The sequence below is a fragment of the Bombus huntii genome, chromosome 1 (assembly GCF_024542735.1).
Source record: "Bombus huntii isolate Logan2020A chromosome 1, iyBomHunt1.1, whole genome shotgun sequence".
Classification (NCBI taxonomy): domain Eukaryota; kingdom Metazoa; phylum Arthropoda; class Insecta; order Hymenoptera; family Apidae; genus Bombus; species Bombus huntii.
In genome coordinates, this window is record NC_066238.1 from 3,340,023 (window position 1) to 3,356,627 (window position 16,605).

General features: G+C 42.4%; 1 protein-coding gene and 1 long non-coding RNA gene across 17 annotated transcripts in view; one reads left to right on the top strand and one right to left on the bottom strand.

Moving 5' to 3' along the window:
• The window catches only part of LOC126872542 (uncharacterized), a 147,123-nt gene that overhangs the window by 115,444 nt on the left and 15,074 nt on the right, over positions 1 to 16,605 (bottom strand). For all 3 annotated transcript variants that reach the window (XR_007692009.1, XR_007692015.1, XR_007692010.1), the window contains exon 2: positions 5,326 to 5,391. This is a non-coding gene — a long non-coding RNA (uncharacterized LOC126872542). The remainder of the gene's footprint in view (positions 1 to 5,325; positions 5,392 to 16,605) is intronic.
• LOC126871982 (gamma-aminobutyric acid receptor subunit beta) overlaps positions 1 to 16,605 on the top strand; it is a 94,632-nt gene that overhangs the window by 67,330 nt on the left and 10,697 nt on the right. For 6 of the 14 annotated variants that reach the window (XM_050631451.1, XM_050631507.1, XM_050631442.1 and 3 more), the window contains exons 4-8: positions 648 to 874; positions 2,452 to 2,534; positions 11,610 to 11,747; positions 13,290 to 13,574; positions 13,801 to 13,949. In XM_050631451.1, coding sequence (XP_050487408.1) covers positions 648 to 874; positions 2,452 to 2,534; positions 11,610 to 11,747; positions 13,290 to 13,574; positions 13,801 to 13,949 — 882 coding nt within the window. Of the gene's footprint in view, positions 1 to 647; positions 875 to 2,451; positions 2,535 to 10,253; positions 10,392 to 11,609; positions 11,748 to 13,289; positions 13,575 to 13,800; positions 13,950 to 16,605 lie in introns of all 14 variants that reach the window. The other 8 variants (XM_050631407.1, XM_050631414.1, XM_050631422.1 and 5 more) reach the window with 2 other exon arrangements.

Here is a 16,605-nt window from a genome sequence, read left to right on the forward strand (position 1 = left end):
TCACAAACTGCCCCGCCTCGCAAACAAACAAAGAGAATACGATACACGCGAGAAAAACGAGGAATAACGTGTAAGATAATCGCGTTCTCTCGTCAAATAGAATGACGAATATTTCTTTTCGCGATACGTTCATAGATATTCGCGTAGATGCGTTTTAATGACAATACGAACAGGGTTCTCGTATTCGTCGACAGATAAACCGCATGTTTCGAACGTGCAACGTATCAAATAAATCAGAGAATTTAATCGATGCAAATCTATTTATTCGTATAAAGTGGGATGAGAGACGCGTCAGATAGAAGGCTTCGCGTTATCCCGTCGCGATATCGGTTTGCATTCGCTCTCTTCCTCACGTATCCGGCGAAACTATGTTATTTTTAACGAAGGCATTGTCGCGTAAATGCTGTTAGTCTGTACGAACGTGTCACGTTGCATTGTTCGGACCCGATGCTTTGGCGTCCATTGTAGTTCCCAGACGATCGTGTCGATCGAAAATACGATTCTCGCGGCGTTTTACGATCCGAAATTCGACCACGGAATTACTTACTTTTACGTTCTTCCACGCTCGTTCTCGCGTGTCGTATCGCACCACGATTATTTACGACTCTAATGAAAGCACTCGCGTGTGTATGTGTGTCTCATGCCAGGACTTCACGCTGGATTTTTACTTCCGGCAATTCTGGACGGACCCGCGGCTGGCGTTCAAGAAACGAGCGGGCGTCGAAACGCTCAGCGTCGGCTCGGAGTTCATCAAGAACATTTGGGTACCCGACACGTTCTTCGTCAACGAGAAGCAGTCGTACTTTCACATCGCTACCACCAGCAACGAGTTCATTCGTATTCATCATTCGGGAAGCATTACACGTAGTATACGGTGAGTGACAACGATTATTTCATTTCTAATTAGAAAATAAGAATATTCTCATCTATAAGTTACTATTAGAACTATTATACTATTAGAAGTTATAGAAAAGAAGCAAGGATAAATATTTTATCCTTTGCAATTATTTGGTGTCTGTAGTGAAACGTTAATCCGTTCACGATTAATTGTACATTGTATCTTAATAAGCTATCGGCTAAATAAACGATAGATGTATTTATTTTCGGCAAAACTAATCACAAGTTTTAGGTTGTTATGTCTTCTTCATTTTTTCTTTGAAAAGACCTGATTCTGCTATTAATAATTGAAGCCACATCGACCGACTCCATAAAATCAGAAATAAAAGAATACAATGATTTTACAAACGCTGTTGCTTAAATGTATCTTAGAATTATTCGTGTCACCTGTTTGTAACGAAGGTAGGAAATTATTTGTTTCTTGAGAATTGAACATTAATCGCGTGCTTTTGTAACGAAATTAATTAATTAACAAGAAGTGGATCGATTTGGCTTCTAAGAGAATCAATTAAGAGAATGCAATTTTTTCCACAGGCTGCAAAAGAATTCTGTCCTAAAAGGATTAACGACGTGAAAATTTGTTTTGACATATAAACAAAAATTGGAAGAGAGTTCACCTGCAACTTTGCCTTTCTCAAAACGAAATTTTTAGTCTGAAAAACTTCACTCCAAAAGTATGTTGAAATTGCTATATCGCGTGTAAAATTCTCAGTGTGCAAAGGATCAAGTCTGATAAAAAGACGATTTCGATGTTAATACCAGCTTTAATTTGTAATTAAAATCGTTGAAAAGTATCCTCGACACAGTATCCTGCAATCTCTCTGAACACAAGACGCAGCAGTATTTCGTAGCACGACGTCGGCAAAAGTCGGCGAACCCCTAAACGAAGAAGACTTTTCGAGTAATGGAATATATTTTCTAGCGTGAGGAGGAGCCCGCGATAAAACTGCCACGTTCAGACGCGATTTTAACCCCGTTTCGATACCCCGTTCCATTCAAGAACCGTCTAAACATTGGAGAAAGCAGTCGTACCAACGACGACAAATTTTCTTCCGAGGATCGGTCGTCATCGTTTCCATCCCCTTCTTCCTTCGACACTACGTCGTATTATCCCCCATATCCATTCCCCTCTAAAACAACGTCAAGTGTTCTGGTATTAACGGCGCTGCTATATTCACGCGATCCATGCATACCTAACTTTCCCGTGCGCACCCTTTCGTTGCTTTATATTACATTGCCTTCCGGATCTAGAAACTCAAGGCCGACTGAACGTAGGCGGAAAAGCGAAAAACACCAGGAGAAATTGATCGGAATGGATATCGATGTGTATATTTGGACATAGATTCTCTATGGTTGAACGAATATTATAACGATAACCGTTGCTTGAAATTGGCAATAGTACGAGAGATTTGTACAAATTTCTTCTAGCTTCTTTGAAGTTGGTCCTCTAGCAACGATATCGATGTATGAATTTTTAATGTCGAGCAAACGTTTGATCGTAATTTTCGTTTATCACGTTCCATAGATTGAAAGTAATGTTTGCGTTTGTTACAGTTTAACGATCACGGCATCGTGTCCAATGAATCTGCAATACTTTCCGATGGACCGGCAACTCTGCCATATCGAGATCGAGAGCTGTAAGTACGCACGTGCGCGTGTATAAATGCATACATAACTGAACCGAAGTGACGATCTCAGAAAAGTTCGACACCCTCGCCTCTGTCCACTGTCACACAGACACGCTACATACGTTACATGGAAACATACGATTCGAATTTATCATCGGAGCATTAACAGTGTCGATCTTGCGAACGGCAATCGACGTTACCTGTTTATTTAAAATATCGTTCTGAACGCTTAATATCTAAATTCCGCTTGCTAATTTCCACTCGTTATATACTCGGTTTCGATGAAAGTTAAAAACATTTTATCGCGATGAAGTTGAAGTTAAAAGACGTTTTGAATCGGATCAAGGGAGTCGATTGCCGTTGATTAAACGCGACTCAACTGTACATCGCTTTCAAACCCTTTTTCAGATAAGCTCAGAAAGACGCTTCTGTCGTGTACATTTGCGTCAAACGTAACAGGAAAAAGAACAGATTATGAAAAAAACGAAACCTAAGGGAATCTCGTATGTTCTACTTTTACACGCTCATACGAAATCTCGTTACCCGACACCTTACAGCCCACCCCCTTCAACGCGACCTCCCCCGCTCTCTCTCTCTCTCTCTCTTTCTCTTTCCTCCTCCCACCCTTTCCCCGAATCCATGATAATCTCTTCTATTCCTTTTTCTACTCTGTCTTCTCCTCTCTAGCTATCTATCTATCTGTCTGTCTGTCTGTCCATCACTCGCCACTTTACACGCTCACTAACACGAATCAGTCACACGATCCGCGGCATCGTCGTGGATCACTTTCATTCACTCGGTCCACTCACTCACTCGCTCACTCACCCGCTCTCGCTCACTCTTATTGGGTTTTCTATACCATTCACGATGACTGTTTTACCTACGTGACATCGTGAACTTGCCGAGGCAGACGCGTGCTTTCGTTGGAAAATTCCAATGATGGGCGAATCGAACAAAAGAGACAAGAAAAGAAGAGGAAAAAGAAAAAAACAACGTAAAGAAACTTTACACCGAAGGGGATGATGTTTCAGAGTTTAATAGTCGATCGAATCGCTCGATGGATATCCTCGAGAAAACTTTTATCCGAAAATTTGTCTTAACGCGTTCAACGGGGCACATAAAATCGAAAGGAGTCCCTGGTGAAAATCAATTTTTCTATAACGCGTATTCATTTATCCAAGCATCGTTCGCAAGAAACTATAGAATTCCGATGATCGTACGTACGTTCGCGTCTTGCACGTTGAATGCGTTACACAGGATTGGACGTAATTAACTGCCTTTTGAACGGATCAGGATTCTGGAATAGTTGCAAGGTTCGCCTATTTCGATCGTTTCGAGTCGAATCACGCGTGTGGCTCGGCAACGAGGCACAGTGTGCGAACAACAAGAGCACCTTGACGAGAAGCGTGTCCGCAATAGCCGAGACGGCCGTCTCGATCGGGTCGCCCGCTGTATACGCAATCAACCCTGACGTTGACTTCAGCACGAAAACGAGTCGACGACACACGGCTCGATTAGACGTGCCGCTACATTTAGGCTGCTAATAGTGTTACGAGAACGCATAGAGAACGAAAGGTCTCGCAAAGCGAGAAACAAGCTAACGCCCCTGGTAACACACCAGTGTACGGTGGCACGTACGGGAGAGCTAACCCAACCACCTTGCGTGGGTATAGATGTGCGGCTGCGAATTCCTCTTTGTGTGTATGTATAAACGCGCGAATGGCCTGTGAGCGTGTGCGTATTATCACGAGCTCGCGCCGATTATCACTGCTGCAAATTGCACGCGATTATTGGGTGTGTGAAAACCGAAAGAGGATGCCCGGATGCTCACCCTCTCTCTCTCTCTCTCTCTCTCTCTCTCTCTTTCCTCTATTCGATCGAAGGGTTTCTTTTAATCATTCTAACAGCGAATCAATTCGAACGAACGAATTTTTCTCGTTCCACTTCGATCGAAGCATCGTATCTCGTTGGAGAGAGGGCTAGCTCGCGGTGAAAAACGATTAATTAGCCTTCGAAAATCGGTGATGGTCGAAAAGTGGGCAAACCGCCGCCTCGTTAGAAATATTTATCGTAAACAAGTTATTAACTCGTTAACGATAATCGGCCCAGCAGTCTGATCATTTAGCAGCCATTAAATCATTGCCCCTGTATCAATAAGTTCGGTAATTGTACTGTATAATCCAGTAGCCAGCTATTCGCCTCGGTTCTCGATAACGATACAATATGTATTATCGATGGTCGGATAAGCAAATAAATGATAAAACGAACGCACCTGGTAACCAACCGGCTAAATTACAACGATCGTTTCGCGTAACGATTCTGGCCGACGATTGTATAAGGGTTGAAACGAGGAGAAACAAGGAAAAAAAAAAGAAAAAAAAAGAAACAAAAAGGAGTCGTGAAACGCATCCGGTGCCTTTGATTATACCAGAAGTCTAGCGGAGATTGGTAATCTATACGGGGACAATGGAAAAAGTTTCGGCCTAACTCGTTCCGGCTAAGAGATCTATATTAAAACTCAGTCGTTTGCAGGATACGACGAAAGGCCGCCGGAAGTCGGACGCTCGAGATATCAAAGTAACTTGACCAAGTTCGTTGATTAGTTTCGCGGAGTAGAAAGCCGGATCGTGCCGTCGTCCTTAATTGCTGCAGCTTCGTCCCCGGCGAAATTATTACTGTCGTTAAAAGTATTTCTGTTCCGATCTGTCGCGGCCCATGCGCCATTCCCACCTACCGCTCATTCCGCTTCCTCACGAAATGGTAATTAATAACGATTAATATCAAGGCTGATACTACTTACGTAAATGGACGAAGCATCAATCGTCGATCCCAGCCAGCTCGGAACATTCGGCAAACATTCCACTTCCTGGAAAACGATATAAAAGCGCGCTCTTAGTAATACCGTAATGGAGGAAATGCGTGCAAACGCAACGCGAATAGATTCCAATCTAACTATAAACGACGAGTAATTACAGAAAATTGTTCGATGACTTTCAACGCTACTCGTTTCCAGAGTATTTCCATCGGTCGCTAATGTTCTCGCGTAATTTATTTTAATTAATACAACTTTATTCGTCCGACCAAATCCACGTTTTAATTCGGTCTAATTAAAACAATGCTCGCTTAATTATCGATCGAAATGTACTCTCCGTTACCCCGAAAATTCGGGATCGTCGTTACTCGTATTTAACGAGTTACGTAATATTTTCACCGTAACTATTTTGATTCGTGGAAAATAATGAATCCATCGTAGCCCTACGCTGAATGGACACGGAGGAAGGATATTAATTAAATTTTTTCAAACGCGATTCATTGGCATCGTTATTTTTAATCCCGTTATCGGTCGATGTAACACGCCCACTCGTTATTGTCGCGATTTATCGAGCCGGCATAGGTCATCAACGACAAACTTGGTCAAGCCCGAGAATTCATTTGCGAGCCCGAGTGAAAAAATAAACGACGGCCTTTGTTATCGAACCAGTTTGTGATGTTTGGCCTGCTACGTGGCGCATTAACGTTATTGTACTACCGCGTTTTCCAATATAATCGCGTTTCGGCGTTACACGATGTTGCCATCGTCGACGAAAGCGGACGTGCAATTTGCAGTAACTCCAAACGACAGGTAGTGAGCTCGATCACGCAGAAGTACGGTCAACCGTTGATCCACCGTTGGTGGATATCGAGCTGACCGACGTTTACGCAGCAAGGGCAGACGCATTTCGTGGTGGTTTGTAGACGTAAAAAAAGAAAAAGGGTAAACATTTAAAGAGTAAAAAGTACATATCGAAAAGAGAAAAAAAAGTTGAAAATGTAAAGAGATTATTCCTCGTCGAGAATAATTCGAGGACGAGTACGAGTTTCCGCATCTTCGATCGCAATCTGCGTGACATAACCGTACATAACCGTAAAACGTATTTACGAGCATCCTCCGAAGGGTCTCCACTGTACCAATTTACCACAATTGTGAACTATCACGTCGGTCTTAGCAAACTTTAGTGTAATTTCTCCGCAACCGCATACAGCGAATGTCTCGCTACCGTGTCGAGTTTCTGCTCGATCGGGAATACGCGCAGAGAATATCGACTCAGAACGGAGGTATTCAAAGATATCGATGTAAAAAGTCGAAAACAAAAAAAAAAAAAGATGCGAAAAAGTAAATAGAAAAAAAAATGATATCAAACGACGGAGAAATCGCACAAAAATTGAGAAAACCATAGAGCACACGCACAGCTGTATATATCAGACAATTTTTCGAACAAAACGATCAAAACATATTATAACTTTGGCTCCGACGACGAAATGTCTTTACGAACGTGTGCTACATGAATACACACTAAAAGTCACCACTTTGCCACTGTCACAAAACCACCACCACCACTTGACCATCACTATCACAAAACCAAGCCCCCGGCCCCCTCTAAAAAGCCTCCGACATATAGCACTGAGCCTCGTGTCCGGGGACGTAGTAAAGGGCCGACGACGGCCAGCCCCGAAGGAGGCTAAACACAGAAAACGACGTGTCGACTACGGTGCGACCGAATTAAAACGCATTGTGCATCTAGCCCAGCGCATGTAAGAACGAAACGACTGCAGCATTTTAGCCACGACGTGACGTGCCGTGGCCCCGTTCTCGGTATGCCTATACATATTCATTTTTTCGAATATCTAGTTATGATATATCGACCTTGGAAAACCGATTTTCTCTTATTTTGTTAATATTCCAAAAACTGGTACCCAATTCCCCCGGCCACTTTTGCGTATGCTATTAATCATACTTATAGAACCGTAGTTTGATGATACTTCGTCCTAGATGAAAGTCGGCATGCCTTTGGCACGAAAATATTTTGTTCCGCTCTCTTAACCCAGGACCGAATTTTCGACTGCGCAACTTTAGTCGGCATCGAGTTTTTGCTTCCTGTTATTTATACTTGTGCGTGCCTTTAACGATCCGTTGAATGTGCCGCTTTGGGTTTTGGTGGATAATCTAACGCGTATTCACCAGAGAACGATCGGTTCTCGTTGCTTAAGCGAAGCATTTAGAATGTAAATATTTTTTTCCACGAGATCGTAGTAAAACGACTATCTCCCTGAAATTCAATTGAATATCGTTACAACGGATCTTGATCTATCTCTTTTTAATTCTACGAATTATCCGCAATGAAATATAAAACTTGGTCAAAGTTCCTGAAAAAGTTCAAACAGATAAAAATTCGATTTAAATCTTTTACTTTGAACGATACATTTCGCTAGTATGGCTATCGCGATTTGAATAATTCGCTCGTCTCGTTTCAAAAGAAATAGTTACCGCGGCGGGTACGGGCGATCGTTAAAGTAAAAAAATTGATCGACCGAATTCGATCCAGGCTAAATGGGATCCGATAATAGCATACTTTGCGAACGCGAATATTGCAAACGACCATTCCAACGGGAGTAAAAAGAAGTTAAATTCCGTGTTCAGAATTCGTGTCACTGGTAAAGCACAAAGCATGCGGCATCGGGCATGACGTACAAAATTACGTGGCACGAAGCATGCGATTGTATATGCTGATGCATGTATACATGTGTGTGCGTGTATGTATATTTTGTGTGTGTATATGCGCGAAGGGAACGCGCGCGCGCGCGCGCGCCTATCCGCCAAGTCCACCCACGTATTTTCCAAATCCCGCACAACCACCGCATGCCGAGGCACGAAACTTTTTTTCTTCGCTTCTCCATATCTACTTTATACACTTTCCACTTATCGTCTTATATAACCTAAACTTGGTACCACCACTACGATCCTATACGGTTCTCTTTGCTAATGTTGCCGCAACCCTCCTTTTCTTACGGTATTTCGCCAGTCACTCTGACCTCCCCTTCTTCCCCTCCGCACCCCTTCAACCCAGTAATGCTTAACGTTGCCCCAATCCAGGAAAATTTTTTTTTTTTTTTTTTTTTAGAGAAGAAAAAGAAAAAAGACGTAACCTGTCCATTTGTAATCGGTTTACGCGTATTGCTACATTTATAATGTACGCTATATTGCTATATGCGGCGAACATCGGCGAACAGAATATTCTTTTAACGTTTATGAAAAACATTTTTTCCGGATATGGATGGACATAGAGAGTAGCAACTATATTTTATACCGATTAACGTCTCGTTAAAATGTAGAGAAATAATGTAAACGTTTTACGTTTTGTAAAATACGATATATTTTGTAGTATATGATGTATATTTTACGCTTTTTATCGGACGCGTTGACGGGTACGTGAAATATGAGAAAATTAGAGCAAAAGTGCGGAGGAGAAATGTTTGAAAAAATAAAAACGACGAATGGGAATTTCGTTTTCATAAAGCGGAAACGAGATGAAAAGACGACGTAAATAGGAGAAACCAGTAAATCGTTTTAACCAGGTAGAGGAAAAAGGGGGGAGAAGGAAGACGCGAATAAAAGATCGATAGTTTAAAATTAGCGAAACTCTTGCGACAATTAAATTACACGGTTTCTTGCTGAGGGCAGCCGGTCGAATGTTAACGAGGCTAGCTCGTGCATCGGAAAACATCGGAATCAGGCTGGCAATCGACACACGCCAGAGTCGCGAACATTGTACAGATAAATCTGCCGAGCGGCAAAGCATTCGCCAGGCGGAATTACAGAGAGGCATTTACCGGCCGAAAATGAGCAAACGGAACGGAGAACGGCGATAGTATTTCCGTGTTCCAAAAACAAAAGCAGTTAATCTCGAATACTCGGTCGTAGATCGCTTAATCCACGTTTCGCCGATGTTCGCGCAATGTGGCCGACGCCGCGATGGAATGCCACTTTGGTGCCTGGAATGCGGTGTAACGATCGTAATCACCTAAGATTCAGTTACGGAGGAATGTTTCTCGGGCCGGTATGTGCACGCTCGAGGCCGCGCCGAGGAATTAGAGGAACATAAATAGGTGCGAATTCCGATCGATCGCGGAAAATTCGCCGTCGATCGCGAACGGATACGTTTTGTGTCAGCGTGATTAAAACGCACAATCTGTCCCCGCGTTCGATAAATTATTCCAACATAGACATTCGTCTATAGTTCGGTTATTATTTTCGAGAGATACAACTCGTTCCTCGTGGCCTCGATAGCTCGTACCATACTCGAAAGGATTTTTGCGAGAAGGATTATGGACGTATGGAAAGTAAATCGCCGAAACGATAGCATCGACGGATAAACGCAAGAGTTTACGAGAACTCGACGACGATTAAAAAGCGGACGATGCTGCATACGGAGGACTTTTTCTACGTCCATAAGAGACGATTATAAACGCTGCACACGCGCTACGGTTCAAAGTATTGTCGTTTTCGATCGCGTTTGATAATCGGCCGAATTGACTCAGTCACTCCGGCCGACGATTATTTCAACGCCTAGCTCGATTATGCCAACGATTTTTGCAGCGCTGAAACGCACCTTAAGCCGATCTATACCTACGTAGAATAGAATAGAACGAGAGAGATAAAATTGTACAAAATCGTTGGATAATGGATAATGTAAATATAGCGATAGACGCCGTGTAGAAGCGGTTTAGGGTGCTAGATACAATGTTTTGCTTCTATCTACGTCCTTACCCTCTATCACCCAACTTGCCCAGTTTAACCTTGTGACACCTCTGCTCTCCTGAAAAGTCCTCTTAATACCTACCACACAAAACTTGAGTGTCTAATTATTGTATGTTAGAGCGAAGATATTTGTGTTCTTGTTCTCCCGGCAGTTGGATACACAATGCGCGATATTCGGTACAAATGGAACGCCGGCCTACAGTCGGTCGGCATCTCGAACGAGGTGGAACTACCGCAGTTTCGCGTGCTCGGTCACAGGCAACGACATTCAACCATACACCTATCTACAGGTAGATATCCCCCTCTTATTAGTTCTTCCTTCTGAACTTCGTCCAAAAGGCTCGCGCAGATGATTAAATAATTATTGACTTATTGTAACATAATTGTCACACGCGTGTACACGCCGTTATATACAGTACGATATGTGTGAAGCGTTGTTTTCTTTCCTTTTTATAATTCTTAGTTTTCTTGTACATGTATATATTTTAACATTTTCTTTTCTTTGTTTTCAATGTATAATTTCTTTTCTTTTCTTTTCTTTTCTTTTCCTGTTTATTGACTCGCACCGATATGCACCGATCACCGTTTCGCCTTCTATCGCGAACACAATCGATCGTTCCGATCAAGGAAGAGCTTACCCGTTAGGACGAAACCGTCCCCGGGGCTAACTCATTCGACCAACCGACCGATCGACTAATCAATCGACTTCATCGATCTTTAAATCCACGGAACAAAGGACGAAGACGAACTCTCCCAGTTCATACGAATCCATCGTTTCCGACTTAATCCTCTATCACGGGTCGGAAGTGGACGACGTACTTATTTCACTTACGATCGATCGTACGATCTTATCGTCAGTTTTTCTATGGTAACTATACCGTATGGTAACTATCTCGATACCGTGATTCGAAAGAAGAAAATAATACCGAGTCAACTTCCGACAATCATCCACAACATCAAATCAAACCGACACGACGGGCTCTCAGCGAAATCCAAAGAAAAAAAGAACCGTACGACATTACCGTCATCTTTTTTTCTCGATCGTCTCCGTCGATCGAAAAGATCGCACGAATCAACTACGAGACCACTACACCAAAGAAAATGAACAAACAAACGAACAGCTAATAAATTCCGCTTGCACGTCCTCCTGCGCTCGTGTTCGATCTTTATTGTCCCCCCGTTAAATGGTTCTCTCGTGAGAAAGGCAAAGAATAAGAACGAATGGATGGGACAGATAGATAGAGGAAAGAACGGAGAATAGAACAAAGAGAAAAGAATGGAACGAATAAAGCGAAACACGCACAGATTGAAAGAGAAACAAATAGAGAAAAATTAAACGTTAATCAAACACGTGTGTGTAATAAGAAAGAGAGGGAAATAAAGAGAGCGGACTTGTTGGGGTTTTGACGGGGGTGCGAGGTAAGTGGAGGCCCCCTCGGAGCTGAAACGCGTTTGAGGGCTTCCGCGAAGGTACGTACCAACCGCGGGGGGTCTCTCTATTTTTTCAGTCGGATACACGATGAGGGACATCCGGTACAAGTGGAACGAGGGCCCGAACAGCGTCGGTGTCAGCAACGAGGTCTCCCTGCCTCAGTTCAAGGTCCTTGGTCATCGTCAACGAGCCATGGAGATTAGTCTAACTACCGGTAACGTATGAATAGAACCCCACCCCCACCAACAACCAAAAAAAAAAAAAAAATTAATAATTCAACCCTCGCTTTTAACGGTATGGGTAAGGTGGAGAGACACGTTTGCGCTATCCGATGTCCGCAACCACGATGTCGCTCGCAGCAACGTTACTCGACGTTGATCAATCGTCGATCGATCGACCGATATCTCTCTCTTTCTCGCGATCTACGGCCCTCTATGCAGATACGCCACGTTGCTGGATGTGAAATCCTTAGGCTCGTTTCGTCGTTGCTTTTCATCGTCGTTGCGATTCCTAGAGATTTTACGTATTTTACGTACAGCGATTTCTAGTGATTTCTACTGTTACAAATCATTCCTAGAGATTTCTATCGTGTATTCTTAACGAATCCAAACGGTCCCGATTATTTCTAACGATCCCCGATGATTTATTCCTAACGATTGCCAGTGAATGTCAGTAAATTTTATTATTCCTCATAATGCCTAACGATTTCGATTATTTCCGGTAAATTTCCAGTAATTTCAATTATTCCTAATAATTGCCAGTATCTGAACGTACGGTCCGATCGTTACATTTGCATCACGTACAAAAGTATAGAATATGTTTCTGATACGATGTAATGTAACAATCACATGTCGAAAGTATCAACGAGAAGAGATACCTCGATAAAGTTTTTTACGTCAGTAACGATCTTCCGATGAGTCTCGTGTCGAAACTGTGCTTCTTCATTAAGTCTCGAGTTAATATCCTTTGGTCGGAAGACAAGCGGTGTAATCGTCGTTCGCGTCGGTACCGACGCATCACGCGAGTAATCTCACCGCAAGACACGTCATCGTTACTCTCTTTCGCGTAGCATCCCTTCTTTGAAGTTCCATCTGCTCGGAGCTAACGACTGAGCTCATAACCGTGGGATCCGAGCAGCAATCAGACCTTCCGAGCAAATCCCATTTTCCTCCCGTGAACGTCGTTGATTCTTCTTGCGATTCGTAACGGAGAAGACGTAAAGCGAGAAGGGCTATAAACCGACGGGAATTCGCTGGGCGAAAAGAAGCAGCGAGGCAACAACTCGATTTTCTATCCACGCCGATTCCTCGTTCCATCTTTTCCGCCTCGCTGCCGACCCCGCATAAACCTCTTTTCCTCGAGCACACGCGACATCCTCTTGTATTCTCGAGCACACGCAACAGATCTATCAACACCGCGAAAACTTTGCTTAACATCTTGCGACGCGTATCTGTCTGACGTAACGAAGGGGAACGACGAGATGGAGAGAAAAAGAAGAGAAAGAAAGACAAGAGGGAAGGGAAGAACGTCTCTCCTTGCCTTTCGTAGTCGATATGCATCGTAAAGAGGGCAAAGGGGAAAACGAAAAGAGAAAGAGAGAGATATCGATTCTAAATAGAGAAGGGAAGTATAAAAATGAAAAGGGGCCAGAGTGAAAGAGAGACATGAAAAAAGTAACGACAACTAAAGAATAGAAAGAGACATTTCATGGCGCCTCTCCGTCCCCCTATCCTAACTGTCGATCTTTTCATCGTAGGAAATTATTCGCGGCTGGCCTGCGAGATCCAGTTCGTACGGTCGATGGGCTACTACCTGATTCAAATCTACATTCCTTCGGGCTTGATCGTCATTATCTCGTGGGTGAGCTTTTGGCTGAACCGTAATGCGACCCCCGCTCGGGTGGCCCTCGGAGTAACCACTGTGCTCACCATGACCACCCTTATGTCATCGACGAACGCGGCGTTACCGAAAATCTCCTATGTCAAGTCCATCGACGTTTACCTAGGAACGTGTTTCGTCATGGTGTTTGCCTCGTTGCTCGGTGAGTACTCTTCTTACGTGCTCTTCTATGATACGTATGTACAAATATTGTCCGTTCTATATCGTTTATCTTAATCTTCGTATCTGGGAAATTTTATACCGCGTCACGATTTCTCCGTAACAAAGGGAAATTCTCTAGCGTACAAATTCTCTCAGCAGTTGTATATATATATATATATATATATGTATCTTGTTTTATTATTTGTATGGGATCTCTGTCTTTGCAGAATACGCGACAGTGGGTTATATGGCAAAGAGGATTCAAATGAGAAAGAATCGGTTCCAAAAAATCGCAGAAAGTATGAAGACAGCGAGGGAGAATCCAGGACCACCTGGAGTACCTGGTGATCACGGAGATCACGCGCCTAAGCAAACTGTGAGTGTAACATCGACCAATCTGTCGCGCCCCATTCATCTTTCTTTCCGATTAGAATGTTTCTGTTGCTGTCGACATTCCATACCTTTAGCCATGTAAATAGTTCGATCGAATTGATCGAATTGAAAAAAGAAGCAATTTCTAGCTGCGCAGTAGAATAGCGTTATTATTACTAGCGATCATGTTAGTGCTGCCACGTTACTTTTCCTAGTCCAGCATTGCCTTTTTATCATCGTATACCATCAATTATTTTCGCTACTTTTTCGCAAGTTTCAAGTTTTAACGTCATGACACGACACTTTCGACCACGAGGATCAACCGTATAGTTTGTTCGCGATAACCAGAGGTTCGATCCTCGCCGCGCACCAACATGAAAAACAGAGGGACGAAAAAACGAAATATTTTTTTTGTCGTTCGAAAAACGAGTGAACCGCGAAAGGTCAAAAGCTAAAAGGTTCTGTGAAAAGAATTCCCATTCGGTCGTGTTACGCCGGTCGATGGTGGCGGTTCGTGTTCGGACATGCGATGCACTATAAATTTTCTTTTAATCTCGGGGATTGTGAAACGAGAACGAAAAATATTAAAGGGAACGCGGGAGGAGGGAAAGGCCAGGGGAGAAACGACAGACAGAAAGAAGACTGGAAAGAAGGCGGTGCCGTCGGATGGATTGCATTGCGGTATCGCGCGTAAAATGTCGCCAGGATAAGGCAGTTTAATTAATTTTGAACTGGATTAATTACTCGCTCTTTGACACGCCGTGCGGACCGCACCGCGCGCGATATAAACAAGAACGCTTCGTGTCGCACGGCTCATTTCATCGGCCGGTTTTGCAGCTTCGGAAAAGAAAAAAAAAATAGCACGCGGCCAAGAGAAAAGGAGCGAGGGGCGTTAATGAAAATGACACATAGATAAAAGCACAACGACGTTGCCCCGATGTCTTTCTCTCTGTTTTCTACTTTCAAACGTGATTAAACGCGGACACGAAGCTTGCATTAACGCGGAAACCGCTTCGTACGTCCGCTAGAATTCCATTACACTTCGAGCCACAGATTGAACGTAAATGAACGGTGGGAAATAAAGAAGTCGCGTAGATCTTAAAGTCAGGTGAGTCGCTTGATAGATTTGCGATCTACAGTGACTCGTGAAAGTATTTCGATATTTGTCATGAAAAACTTTTGCGTATATGTAGATTGTATGTGTTATGTGAACACTATATAATATACATATATATATATATATATATATATATATATATATGTATATATATATATATATATATATATATATATATATATATATATATATATGTCGGGTTATGGTTAGAATTTTGGGCGCGTAACAACTCTTCACGTGAATTAGCCATTGTTTTACAAAACCGAGATTATATTTACACGTATATACAAGACTACTACAAAATTTAACGAATAATAAGTTTGATGAATAGTATATTTTACGAATAATAAGTTTAATGAACGCTATTAACAATGTTCTTGGGTTCGAACGAATCCACGGTCAACGGGATAGCTCTTCACTAAGCGTAGACTAATTCTAGGCGCAAAATACGATCGTTGAAATGCTCAATGTGTCACTCTCCATGGCAATCGCACGAATGCCAGCCTCGTGGAGATTTTCCTCGCTACGATTGCATTTGTTTTCTATACTCGTTTGGAAGCATCGAGAAGGTTCCAAACGCCGTTGCTAGGCAGTTTCTGCCTGAACTTTGATACATACTCGTTGGAAGCATCGAGAAAGTTCCAAACGCCATTGCTAGGCAGTTTCTGCCTGGAGTTTGATTATTAATACAATGTACGTCCCATTATATCGGCACCTCCGAGGCAACATCACACGAGGCTAGGCCCGCTCCCGAGGCCGCATGCCGCCACAACCACATTTCTCGGAAAAACCATACAACCACCCCAGGCCTCCGTTAGGCAAAACGTCCATCCCGTGACCGTGACTACGTTCGGCGATCAATTGTCACCTCGAGCCCAATCTCGCTATCTCGAACAATTACAGCTATGATAAAATCTAGGCTAGAGTACTAGAGGATGTTCCCAAAATTTCCAAGGAAAGGCTTCGGTTTTCCTTTCATCTCCGACATATATATATAGTATATAAAACATCTTAAAACTTAGCTGTATAATAAGACTCGACTGTCATGATTATACTGTCAAAATGTAAAACCAAACTGAAAATATACGTAAGAATTACAAGATATTTAGTCGTACACATATATCTAAACAAAAATTAATCCACTACGTAAATAGCCATTTTAATCGTATATTAAGTGTTAAATGTGATCCGATTGAATATTACGATTTATTAATATAATGGATAATTGTCTGTTTAAATACTTCTATAATCTCTGCGAAATATACATATACTATATATTTGTAATCGTGCAAATGTGTAAATGTACTCAATACATAGTTGTACCGAATATTTTGCAATTTCTATATATATTTTCAGATTTGTTTCAAACATTATCAATATAATCGTGATAGTCGGGTCTCGTTACAATGCTAATGAAATCTAAGAATGTTTCGTATTATGAATACACGTAATGTATTCGCAAAAGATTTCTACAAGTATGCAAATAATTTTATGAGTCACTGTAGAATGTGAAATTACGGGAGAGAAAGAATAAAATATAGTA